General features: G+C 39.8%; 1 protein-coding gene across 1 annotated transcript in view; it reads left to right on the forward strand.

The window, feature by feature from the left end:
- Positions 1–12,789, forward strand: part of COL19A1 (collagen type XIX alpha 1 chain) — a 1,241,599-nt gene that overhangs the window by 1,001,963 nt on the left and 226,847 nt on the right. Inside the window, exons 41-42 of the mRNA XM_082249430.1 lie at positions 3,425–3,451; positions 10,220–10,273. Of these exons, the coding sequence (XP_082105556.1) occupies positions 3,425–3,451; positions 10,220–10,273 (81 nt within the window). The remainder of the gene's footprint in view (positions 1–3,424; positions 3,452–10,219; positions 10,274–12,789) is intronic.

Below are 12,789 nucleotides of genomic sequence, written 5' to 3' on the forward strand. Positions count from 1 at the left end.
GGTAATTGCAGTCTGTGTTAGTCCTGTCCAGGCCAGTTTTTCCCTGTTTGCATTAACTTAATAAATGTTTTTGCTGTTCTCTCCATTATATGGGCTATTAGTTTTTGAAGTCATTGAATAAGTGTCTTTTTTTCAACCGAATTTATTTAGGTCCAATTAAAAAAAATTCACTTACCTATGAGATAATCTTCACTGACTATATACACATACAGTATGTTGTTAACTTCACTTTTCAAAAGTTGTTTTTAGATACAACTGAGATACCGAAAAAAGCAAATCTGGACACTGTTGAGGGACAGAAATACAATTCACATTAGATAATTATGGATAAAAAAAGAGAAGGTATTGCTTCTTCTGTTACAGAATGGTGCAGATGCTCTATGTCACAGGTAGTAAGCACGCCAGGGGGTTTGATTTATTTAATGCACATAGCCTGTTACCTTTGATGTTGATTATGCTCCTTAGCAAAAAGTTAGACCAAATCATACTTGCAACTACAGCCCTCACACAGCCCTGGCCTGATTGGCAACAGCTGCAGAACTGATAGAAAAATAGAAAATCCTAAAACAAACAGTCACCTTTATTTGGTATTCCAAATTACATTTTCTGTAGGGGTCCCCCAATACTATCTCAGCCCTAATAATAGGGTCAGGTGGCAGCCAGAAGATAGCAGATATTCCTCTTACCAGCAGGATGCTGTCACTGGAAACCCCAAACAAGTCAAAGTAACAAATATTTCCAGATGCAATGTATAAATAATAAAATATTGAACAGCTACCAAAAAAAAACACTTGCTACTTTTCATTCAATGAACTAATGACTCATCCCAAAAGTAATTAAAGCCAAAGGCGTGCTGTATATTACAATTCCCCAACCCCAATGCCCCAAGGTTTACATTCTATATGTAAGGACCTGGTTAATGCATTTCCCATCTTTCAAAGAACAGGTGCTCAAAGCAGTAAAGCATTAGTATATTGAATATCTCATCATTATTACAGACTCTAGTTTTTCCTTCACAGACATTTTTAATTATATTTTATGATTTGCCATTTTTTACCGCAAAGATAATTTTTCAAACTGTGTAAAAAATTAATGTTGAGATCATAGCCTGGTTCTTTTACTGCCAGGTAAATTAGCTATTTTCTGAGGTTTTTTAGTTCTTTCTTCCAATCTAACTGTCAATTCTGCTACAGCCTGCATGCAGTCCAACATAAATCATGCAGAACACTTGAAAGACAAGTTAAGGGAACATTAAAAATGCAGTGGCAGATGTTCCAGTACCAATGTGTGAGACTTTCCTTTGTAATTAGAGCTTTTCACTTCATTGGTGTACAAACTTGGCCAACATAAATAATAAGCATAGATTACACACAGAGAGTATGCATGCGATAAACTTTTTGAAATGTGTGTATTTCAAACTGTGCACATTTAATCCTTGCGTATATAAAATTTAAGCATTTTATGTCTATATCAGGTATAAATGTGTATAGTATGAGGCACTGCATGCATGGTGTTTGTTTAAACAGTGTTGGTTTTCCCCGCTGTAAAATATGTTAATAATTGGTGTATATATAATGCAGGTGTTGTGGAAATTTTATTAGGACTAGTGTGGACATTTTTCAGGATGTGTTTTATTTAGATTGTCATTATGGCTCCTGTTGTCGGTTTGCTTGCAATACACTCATTGGAGCGTGTACGGGCGGGCGAACAGACATTGAGGAAAGACTACTGGCAGTGAAAACCTTCCCTTATATGTGTAGATCGCTCTGCATAGACATCTCCGCCGGCGAACAGTCCATTTGCGGGTCTGTTTGCCGGTAAAGATCAGATGGATGGATGAAGCCTGTATGCAGTCCTGTCCGCTCCGCATCCATCTGTGTGGAGTGGATAGTACTGCATACAGGAGCTATGTTGTGGCTATCTTTGGAGATGACCATACAGAGAAATTGAGCTTTCCTAGCGATAAGGAACAAGGGCAAAGATTGTTTAGGGAACATCCACTTTGGACAACAGGGAATCCAGATATCCATTTCTAAATCCTTCCTTTAATCATTTATCATTTGTCATCTGGTAGGAGTTTATACTTACTTTTCCACGTAGTGAAGGATGGTTTAGTTGGAAGATTCCTTTTTTCCTGTGTTCAACGAGTTATCATTCTATTTCAAGTGCATGTTTATTTACCAGTCGGTAAGGGTACCTTTTCCTCTTCCACGAGTGGTTCTGTGGTGGATCAGTGTTCTCCATTCTGCATCTTGGTTAAACAGCACTCTATATATATCAAGAATTCACTTGCACCCATTTCTGGACTTTATTTTGGACTTGTTTATTTTCACAGAGAATATGTTTTGATTCTCACATGTTAGCCCCCGTTCACATAGGGGCGATCCGACTTCGGGTGGCGACCTCCGAGATCGCGGTGCGAGCAGCGCGCTGCGACCTCGGAGCGGCCGCCACGGACTTCATAACATTGAAGTCTATGGCGGTCGCCTCCTGGTCGCCCCAAAGAATATTTATGTTTCAACTTTTTGCATCTATGTTGCATTATTGTGTAAACATATAACATTGTATATAGGTTTTCACTATTCACAAAGTGAATACCCAAGGTTTATCAAGCGCACCTTCAGTCCTCAGCGATTATTATCAATAAATTATTGCAAACAGAGAGCATAATTTTTTCACCCTACTTTATTACATATATCTATAATGGAGTCCCATACCTGGAGTAGCTGACCCAGCAGCACTACAGACTTGATTTGAACCCTAAGGGGAATGCTTGTTATGATCTTCCTGTTAGATCAGGGGTCATAAATTTGAGGTCAGCAGCTATTTTGCCCTTTGGTGATGAGACCCAGCACGTTTGCCACATTGATGTTACATCTGTCACGCTCCATTCTACTGGACTCACTGACACCTCATTAGTGCTTTGGGGGACTTAGTGTGATTTTCATTTATCTATTCCCTAATTTAAAATGTTGTGTGGTTTGTGCTGCACTTTTTCTTTTGTGTATTTATTTTGTAGGTATTGTGAAAATGTCCTATAGAGTTTCAGCCTGCATCCCCATTGTATTTATTTTTGTTGCGCTGATTGGTTTCTTATATGAGTCTCTAAATGTGTTGACACGACAGATCAAATATATAATAAAATCAGTTAAGTTGTGGCAAATATAAAGATGGGTATACACAGAGTTTGATGTGAAAAATCCATAAACTGACTTTTTTGGAGTAAGGTCCACCTCAATGCATTCAAATTTTAAGTAATTTAGTAGACTATCCCACTACTTTACTTCTTGTACTCCTTGTTGTTTTGTATAGCAAAGAGATCAAATCAGTTTGTGGCCATTACACTTATCCTTTCAGATAAATTTTGTATCTTATTTATTATATAACGCTAAATAAGCTAACCTTTTTTTTTTTTTTATTTCAGGGTCCAAAGGGTGACCAAGGTCCTATGGTATGTATTTTCAAAATATATATGTTTTGCACAGCTGTAGATATTATCCTTAGGCTTCTAATTATAAAAAAAAATACTATTTATCCACTAGATAATACAATACAATACAAAAATACTGGTTTAGGCTTACTTTTAAAGGCTTGAACTATACTAATTTACATAAATCTATCATTTTAAAAGATGTGAAGTGTGACATATGGCTTATGTAATTGCATCTGCAAGGTTTTTTTTTTTTTTTGCTGAGCCCACTGGTTGAACGAAAAATAAATAAATAAATTAATCAGTGTATATTTAGCTGTACTGTACACTGCCTAACTTCCTCAGGGTCAATCCAGTCTTCTTTGATTGGGCTAGACAATGTAAACTGTGATTGTGAATGCATTACAACAAGCACTACCATTTGCAAAATGTGGGTGGAAGACTCAATGCAGAAGATCATCTGTACATGCACTTACCCTTTTATATCTTTAATATTCTTAATACAGGGTGTCCTATACCTGTGGTAGCACTTGGGAAATTGCTATTTCTCTTTCGTTCATCGACGGACACAGCGCTTCATAAATCATAACTAGTGGGTTATATTGCCTCCTCCAGGAGTAGGACTAGGCAGAACAAAAAACACCTGGTTACTCCCATGTAGCTGGTCTTTAGCTGGTATATAACCCTCCTCTTTGCTCTAGGTAATTATTTTTAATCTGTTTAGTCAGGAGTAAGGACCTCGGCTCCCGTGTCTCCACCCCCCCAGCCCAGCCAGCGAGTGCGTGCAGACCGCAGCTACGCGCTAGGTCAGCTATGACATAGCCTCATGGACAGAGGCTGGCACGTGAGTTAAACTTCTGAGTTGCAGCGGTCCCTTGGCTGACAGTTCCCCTACTTCAGTGGCGAGGAAGAGTAAGTACAGTCCCCCCTCTCCCCTTTTGGTTGTTTTCTTTGGGGTGGACTCGGGTAACCTCCAGGAATGGCTGGACTTGCCTGCATCCTTACATCCTTAACTGAGCTGAGCTTCCCCCACTCCCATTTCCCACTGTCTGGACCTAGAGTCTGGTGGGGGCCCCAGGGCAGAGAATGCAGCAGAGACCCCTGGGGTATCCCCTGATATCCCCACTCTCTAAGGGTCCAGGGATAGTGTGTGTCTTACCCTGGTAGTCTGGAGGGGTCCCAGTATAGGAGACCCCTAGGTGCATACCCTGCTGTTTGCAGTGTGGGTATAGTGCAGGGGGTTCCCAGTGCAGAGACTGGTGCAGTGTGCATAGCAGAGTCTCCCCTAAACGTGTGTGCAACCTTTAGGGGGGGGTCCCCTTGCAGACGGTGCAGCATTGCAGAGGGTGCAGGAAAGATCCTCCAGCATGCTTGTGTTTGTAGCTGATGGTGGCGATTTTCCCTTGGTCTGGCTGGTCTCCAGTTGGCGGCCATGTTTGTGTAGCCAGATGATGTCACTGGGCCATTTTCCCCTACTCTGGGAAATGCTGGAGACAACTGAAGCCTTGTGGGGATGCCGAAACTCCTCCTCTTCCTCCTTAGTTCCTCTTCCTGTGCCTGGGACTTATGAACAGGGATAGCGTCCATGATGATGCTGGGTTCAAACTGCTGGTGCTCCTCCAGTCGGTAGGGGGAGTCTTTGGGGGTTCCTGTTATCTCTCTCTCTGCTGAAAGGGACCCTGAGCTTTGAGGGGATCCTTTAGTGATGCCAAAGGATCATTTTTGTGCTGAAAGGTCTTCCTTTCCTTATGGAGCCTCATAGCCACATCTCCCCCACTGACCCCCTCATGAAGGTGGCAGGTCCCTCAGAACCTCAGCTTCCCATGGTTGCACTGACTGCAGTCCTGCAGTCCTTAGTGTCTCATGTTGAAGTGGCATGTGGGCAAAGGCCCAGGAAGAAGCGTCCCTCGCCTTCCCCTACTCAGGCTGTCTCATCTGATTCTGAGCCTGATGCCGCCGTGGATGCAGCCCATCCAAGGGTATTTAATATCACACCCCCTGATCCATCCGATAGTGAGGATGATTCCTCCATGATTGCAGCAGAGAGTGAAAAACTGGTGGTAGACAGACCTATCACTGCAGTGCATGAGACTGTAAAAATGGAGGATGCGGCTGATGTAGCCACGGACGTAGCTGTGTCATTTGGTACGCACAAGTCGAAACGTACTCCAAAGGTGTTTCCTTATGTGCCTTATTTAGACAGGTTTTCCTGTATAGAATGGGAACAACCAAAATTAACCTTTGTGGTCCCCAAATGTTTTGCTATACGTTACCCTTTTGAGGAGTCACTTTTAAAAAAGTGGACTAGTCCACCAGTGGTGGACCCTCCTATTTCCAGATTGAATAAAGCAACCATGATCCCAGTAGAGGAATCGCCACCCTTTAAGGACCCAGCTGACAAGAAAGCATGTTTATTATGGCTGGATTGGAATTGTGGACAGTCTTTTACTCAGCCCTGGATTACATCATTAAGGGTATCATGGGGGGGTGTCAGAAGAGTACCTTTCTGCCACAGTCAAGGAAAGGGAAGGAGGCTCGCCCCAGATGGGGGACCCCCCCTTCTCAGCCCATAGAGAATTATTTTATGCTTCTTGGATGGGGAATAAGGTAAATAGATCTTTTAAATCTTCCCTGGGAGGTTCCAAGCAACCTTGGTCTGGTAAGCCCAGAGCTAGCTTCCCCGGACCCGCAGACAAGACTCCTTCAGCATGAAGGTCTGCCCTTACCCATTATTGGGGTGGGAGGACATCTTCACTGGTTTCCGGCCCGATGGACTTCTTTGGTGAGCATCTAGGAGATCCCCAAAATGTTTCTTTTGGGGGTACCCAGAAAAGGGGGGCAATGTTTGTCCTTTTCAGCTTTTTTTTAGGCCCTGAGTCTCCTTGTGCGGATTTAATTCCTGCAAAGGTACAGGTGTTGTCTGAATTACCTAAGGTCCCCTCTATCCCTGTCAAGGGAATTGATTTATCTAGGTCTGATTCTATTTCTGACCAGGGTGGTCCTTCCTCTGCACAAACTTCAGGGACCACAGGCTGTGATTCACCCGCTGCTGTCACACACAGATAGTTCTCTCTCCAATTTTGCATACAGGTTCTGAGTCTGGTAGTATCCACCTTCAAGACAGTTCTGTTTGCACAGTCTTACATGCAGCTCCTTTAGCAGGTTCGGCTCCACAGGAGGATACCGAAGTTCGTGATGAGGTCACGGGCTCCTCTGACAGACGACAGAGGAATCCAAGGGCCACGGTAAGGACAGTATCATCCTCAGCTAAGGCTTCTTCCGCAGTTCCTGCCAGGAATCAAGAGCAAAGATCTTCCAATCATCCTGGTGGCTGTAAACGTCCCTTGGGGGCTTCCTTTCAGAGAAGAACAGTTGTCCCAAGGGCTGATCTACCATCCTGCTTTACAGTCGTTGGTTTTAATGGCTTAGTTATTAAAAGCCAGGTACTGAGGGATAGAGCCACAATAAACAAAAAAGGGGCTAATTATATTCCAGTTAAACTGACCAGTGTCCGAACCACTTTCATGGTGTCCTACTGTAAACCAAAACAACCAAAGACAAAAGGAAAAAGTTGATCTGGGGACTAAACTCAGGCAGCCAAGCGGTTAATAAGCAGAGACAAGGACTTACGTTGTAGTGAATTTGATATATTTATTGAAAAATTCTAATAGATAATCAATACGAATAGCCATAAGGAAAAAAGTAAGCCACCCCCCCTCCCACCATAAAACACATGACACCAATAGTTGGTCTGTATCAGCTGATATCAGGTCCCTGCAAGTCCAAAAACAGACAAGCTTTCATATAACTGAATAGGCCCAAGAATAGTACCAAAAAATTGGGGTATAGTCCATTAAAAAAAAAAAAAAAAAAAAAAAACTGTACAAGTGAAAAGCTTGGGACAGGCTGCCAATAATCCTTACATGTGCTGTAGGCTGTTTATATAAAGCTGCTATCCTCTGCCTCATTTAGGGACCTACTGTATGCCTAAAGAATTTAAGTCTCGAACATGAATCCCCAGTCTACTCTGTTAAACTTTTTTGGCATCCATTGGCAGGAGTAACACTGGGCATCCCCTCCTACTTGCCTGATGCATAAAGAGTAGTGTGCTAATGTCATTATCCGTACTCTCCCTCCCTGGTATAAAGCTAACTTGGTCTTTGTGTATCTAATTTAGCAATAAGGGCTTTAACCCATCTGCTCATATTTTTGCATACGTATACTTTTACAGTATATTTGTATATAAATAATGATATCAGTCTGCAGCTCATGGGCTTTCCTCTCTTTGGGTATATTAGTAATATGTGTTAAATGCAATTCATTTCTTATTCCCATCTTCCCTTAAGAAATGTAGGTATCTACAAAATACAGGAAGCAGCTTCTAAAATCGTATAGAGTAACCATCAGGTCCCGGGCTTTTTTTATTGACACCATACCTCCCATCGCTCTCTCTATATCTTTTTGAACTTTCTAACATTTCTAAATTTTTTCTAGGAGGCTTCAATAATTTCACTCTCTGAAGATATTGTTGCTTTACTATGTTATCTTTTTTACCCTCATTTTATTGTTCTAACTGTTTTACTTGGTAGAGGTTGCTATAATAAACATGGAACTATGATCTTTTTGTTTTTATCAATATAGTATTCTGGGCAACTGTTTCACAGGTTTATTCCCCCATTGGTATCTTTCTTTTGCTACCATGTTGAATGCACGTTTCATTTCTTGCTTCTTAAGTGTCCTCGTTCTGTTTCTCTTCCTAATCAATGAAGGTTGAAGTTGTACATTTTGTTAGTTCATTTTATGTGCTAATTCCAATTCCCATGTTTCTTTAAGTAAGGTGAATATGACACATACATACTTGCATTGGTCCAAACTAGACCAATATAATATGTACAAAATGTCATACATAAACTTCAGCTTTAAATGTTTCCTAATAATGGAAGATCTGTTCCCAAATTATTCTTATTATAGGCAAATATAATGTCTGTGTATCATGAAAAAGTGAAAAGATCTACTACGCCTCATAAAAATTCTTTAGTAAAGAAAAAAAAACATTTTTGAATTGTAGTCGTTTGTACACAAGCACTGGATACATTACACCATCTGATCAACTGTAAATTATATCCAGCATGTTTCAGAATGCCAACCTTGAGGCACATGGTGTTCCTGCAAATTAAAATGAAAAATATAAGCAACTGAGCACACAGGCGAGCAAAGCAAAATAATTAAAAGAACACTTAAAGTTTGATGTTCTGTTATTTCAGTCTTACAGCCAGTGGTAAGTTTATTTTTAGAGCAAGTAGGTCTTTTTCAGCTTAGGTTCTTGCAGTACATTTTATACTTACATAAAAAAGATACATGAAGGCTTTTGTGTGCAAACAATAAAAGGAAGAGTTTGTAATATGGTGCCATGCATCATAACCGTATCTCTTCTACTACACATAGCATAAATGTCATAGTTCTTTATTTATAGCACATGTTTACTTACTTAGTTAACATAAAATTAGTTTGTGTACTGAGTGACTATTGTTAGCATGGATAACCTCAAAAAATACAGATGCCATTAGAACATGAATCTGGTATGGATTTTTTTTATTTATTTTCTTACCATCCATCAGTTGGTCAGTTAGTTTGCTTAACCTAATAATTACAGATTAAGATTAGGATCATTAGAAAAGCTGACTTGAAGTAACAGGAGAATTGCTCTTGACTGAATGCTTTCTAACATAAATGTGCTGGCTGCTTGAGGAAGAGGGGGAGGAGGGGGAGGAGGGGGGGGGGTGTCAACAAATTAATATTTTAGGGGGGGGTGTCAACAAATTAATATTTTATGGCAGGCAAAATGGCTCCCTTATATGTATTTCATCTGACAAATGTAATGGTTACAACCGAAAACATTAGACAACTAAAGGTAATGAGATATATTTAAAAGAAATTATAGTTCCACAACGGCCATATTTGCAGAGTGTGTGGCTATATATATACCACCACATAAACTCCTTTTTCAGTTGTCCCTATTTATTTCTCCAACATCTATAATACATTGGCTGTTAAAGAGAGTACACACCTCTTTGATTTTATTCTAAAATTATCATAATTATATTTTTATTGCAATAGAATTTTCTTCTCTTTGCACTTACAAGGAGGAGGGCTGTAAACTGCATTTAACTTTATTATATTTCCATGCAAAAATAAACAGGAAAAATAAGTCCTTAAGGGTTGCTTTGTTTAGCAAGAGATAAAAATGAATTCACGCTTCATAGCCTTTTCTATATTTTCTGTCTGGAGGTGCGTGTGTTCACATCATAATTCAAGCAACTTTGATCCCCTCTTATCCCACGCTTTGGGTAATGTAGTATTTTAACACTGCATTATTACTGTGTTTTATTATACCTATTTGTCCAGAAGAAAAGTGACTCTATTGTACGTTTTGTACCTTTTTATTGGGCCAATGTGAAAATTATTCATAGGTGTTGCTGCACAGCACCATAAATTTAATATCTTCAGATGCACTATCAGAAAATAGGACTTTTACAGCAATTATAGTTTGCTTCAGATAACCTTTGCAGAATTTTTTTTGTGAAATAAACATGTAGGAGGATAATTAAAACTGTCGCTCAGGCAGCTCTAACAATACTGTAGAAAAGGTGAACTTTGCGAGCTTAAATTACTTTATGTGACAAAGAAAGTGACAGATTTACTGTGTGTTTGTATCTTTTAAATGTAAAATTATCTGTGTCTGTTTGGACTAATACAATGCAGGTTAAACTGTAAAGTTCTTTGTTCCAGGGAGAAGCTGGCCCTATGGGGTTGCCAGGCCTTGAAGGTCTCCCAGGGGAAAAGGTATGGACGATTAATTTCCTTGTTTAAATCTTTATTGTTTACTGTCTTCGCTAGGTGCTGTGTTCTGTGGAAGTGAATTAAGTTTTTTTTTTTTTTCCAAAAGTTTTTTTGGTCTACTTTAGTTAGATATTTTCAGCCACCCTGTCCAGTGGCATGGCTGAAATAAACAGGACACACAAAAAATAATAGTGATTATTGTAAAAAAAAAAAAAAAAGATTTAAGGTATCCTGTAATGAACTTTAGCTGGTGGCTTTATAACCACTTAAAGAAAAGCATAAAGTGCAAAAGACAATGGAATCAGCATCAGTAGAACAACAGCCTTTGCATGCACTTTACATGTAGCATGTTTTGTCCACTTGAATCTATGTATTGCTTGAAACAGCAAATCATTGAGCTGAAAAGGAATTTGAGGGACTTCAATTTGCAATCAGCTTCAGAGCCTAAATTCTGCTGTCAACTGGGTAGGTCAGTGACAATCAGCCTTAGTGTCACTCCCGGTCATTTTATGTTTGACCACCACAAACATGTTCGTATAGCTCATCACGCCAACATATTCCAACATGGTTTCTTTATAGATCCATACATCAATTACATAGGAGATAAGCAGAGACATCTAAAAGGTTTCACAAATACAAGTGCTTAATCAAATAAACTATGAATCAGCACCTGTGTGCATTCAATTGTTAGAAGTCTCTGCTCATCTCATGTGTTAACCACTTGCCGACTGCCGCACGACTATTTACGTCGGAAGTCAGCCCCTCACAGGCAGAGCGACGTAGGGCTACGTCGCTAGCCTGTGAGGGTCTAGGGAGCGAGCACATGCCCCCGGAGGAGTGCTCCCGCGCGGTCACGGACCCCCACCGCGCGTGTGACCGGTGGACCCGATGTCCGCCAGTCACTCGGCGATCGTTGGTGCAGAGGGAGAAAGGCAGGCGGCTGATGTAAACAAGCCACCTGTCATTCTCCCCTGTGTAGAAACAGTCACGGTTCTAATATGTAGGACCGTTGATCACTGTTCCTACACCTCAAACCACAGCCAATCACAGTTAGAATCACGCCCCTAGGGACACACATAACCCCTCCCTCTCAAAAAAGTTAACCCCTTCACTGCCAGTGTAATTTTACAGTAACAGTGCATATGTATAGCACTGATTACTGTAGAAATGTCACTGGTAACCCCAAAATGTCCAAAATGTCAGTCAAGGGTCCGATCTGTCCGCTGCAATGTCACGGTACCACAAAAAAAATTGCAGATCGCCGCCATTACGTGTTAAAAAAAACAACAAAAATGACAAAAATCTTTCCCTTTGTTAGTAAACGCGATAACTTTTGCGCAAACCAATCAAAATACGCTTTTTGCGATTTTTTTATAGCATAATAATAATAATATATTGTTTTATGCCACATAATATGTAGCATAAAACAAATTGGCCGAAAAAGTTAAAAAATTTTGATTTTTAAATTTTTTGGGGGAATCTGGGGGAAAAAATGTGAAAAATATTGTTATTTTTGCAAAATTGTCGCTCTTTTTTTGTTTATAGCGCATGATCAAAAAATCACACAGGTGATCAAATACCACCAAAAGAAAGCTCTGTTTGTGGGACTGTTTGTGGGTACAGCGTCGCACGACCGCGCAATTGTCCGTTAAAGTCACGCAGTGCCGAATCGCAAAATAGGCCCTGGTCAGGAAGGGTGTAAAATCTTCCGGGGCTTAAGTGGTTAATGGATCAGTAAAGGAGCCGCTTTGGAATATGTCAGTTTGTACCTGTTCATCCTCCTTGTAACAGTGCGTTGAAAACTAACTTATGTAACACTTGCTTGTGAAATGTCCTGTGTGAATAATAATGTTTTTTAGTTCCAGATAAAATATGAAGGATTACATCCCCTGTCCAGTTTTTTTTTCTCTGTGTCCTTGCTAGTTAAATTCACCCTTACGGTTTGCACAAATAAGTTATAGGATGATAACAAATTAAACATTTTACAACAGACCCCAGAACAAGATTTGGTGGGAAATGTTTCAATAGGGTATTTGCTCCAGAGACATCTGACAGGAATTCCTGTCATTTTGTAAAAATCTTTGTATTGCTTGTATTCCTGAGACAAAAAATGAAATGGAAATCTTTTCAGTGGGACCCAACCAGCAAAAAATAAATCACAAGGGGGTTTAATCCTATTATTCAAAACTTTATTATAAAAAAAAAAATATTTTGCCTGTACATACACTAAAACTCGTGCATTTATAGGCTCTGGTGATGAAAATGTAGACATGATTTTAGTTATGAGGTTGCCTTTCTCATTGAACTAAAAAGAAGTTAGCAAATGAGCATGTCATTTACATATTTGCATAATCACATTACAGCTTCATATGGCCTGCATGTCCAAATAAGCCACAAGCCTTGAATACTTTGATGCAAACAGATGGATAGGTTCGAATATACATGAGAGAAAATTCAGCATTATGTATTTTTGAACAGAAATAGAAAAGATGTGAAAAGTTTAAAATATATTTTCCTAA

This window comes from Pelophylax lessonae (assembly GCF_965119305.1).
Source record: "Pelophylax lessonae genome assembly, chromosome: 3".
Classification (NCBI taxonomy): domain Eukaryota; kingdom Metazoa; phylum Chordata; class Amphibia; order Anura; family Ranidae; genus Pelophylax; species Pelophylax lessonae.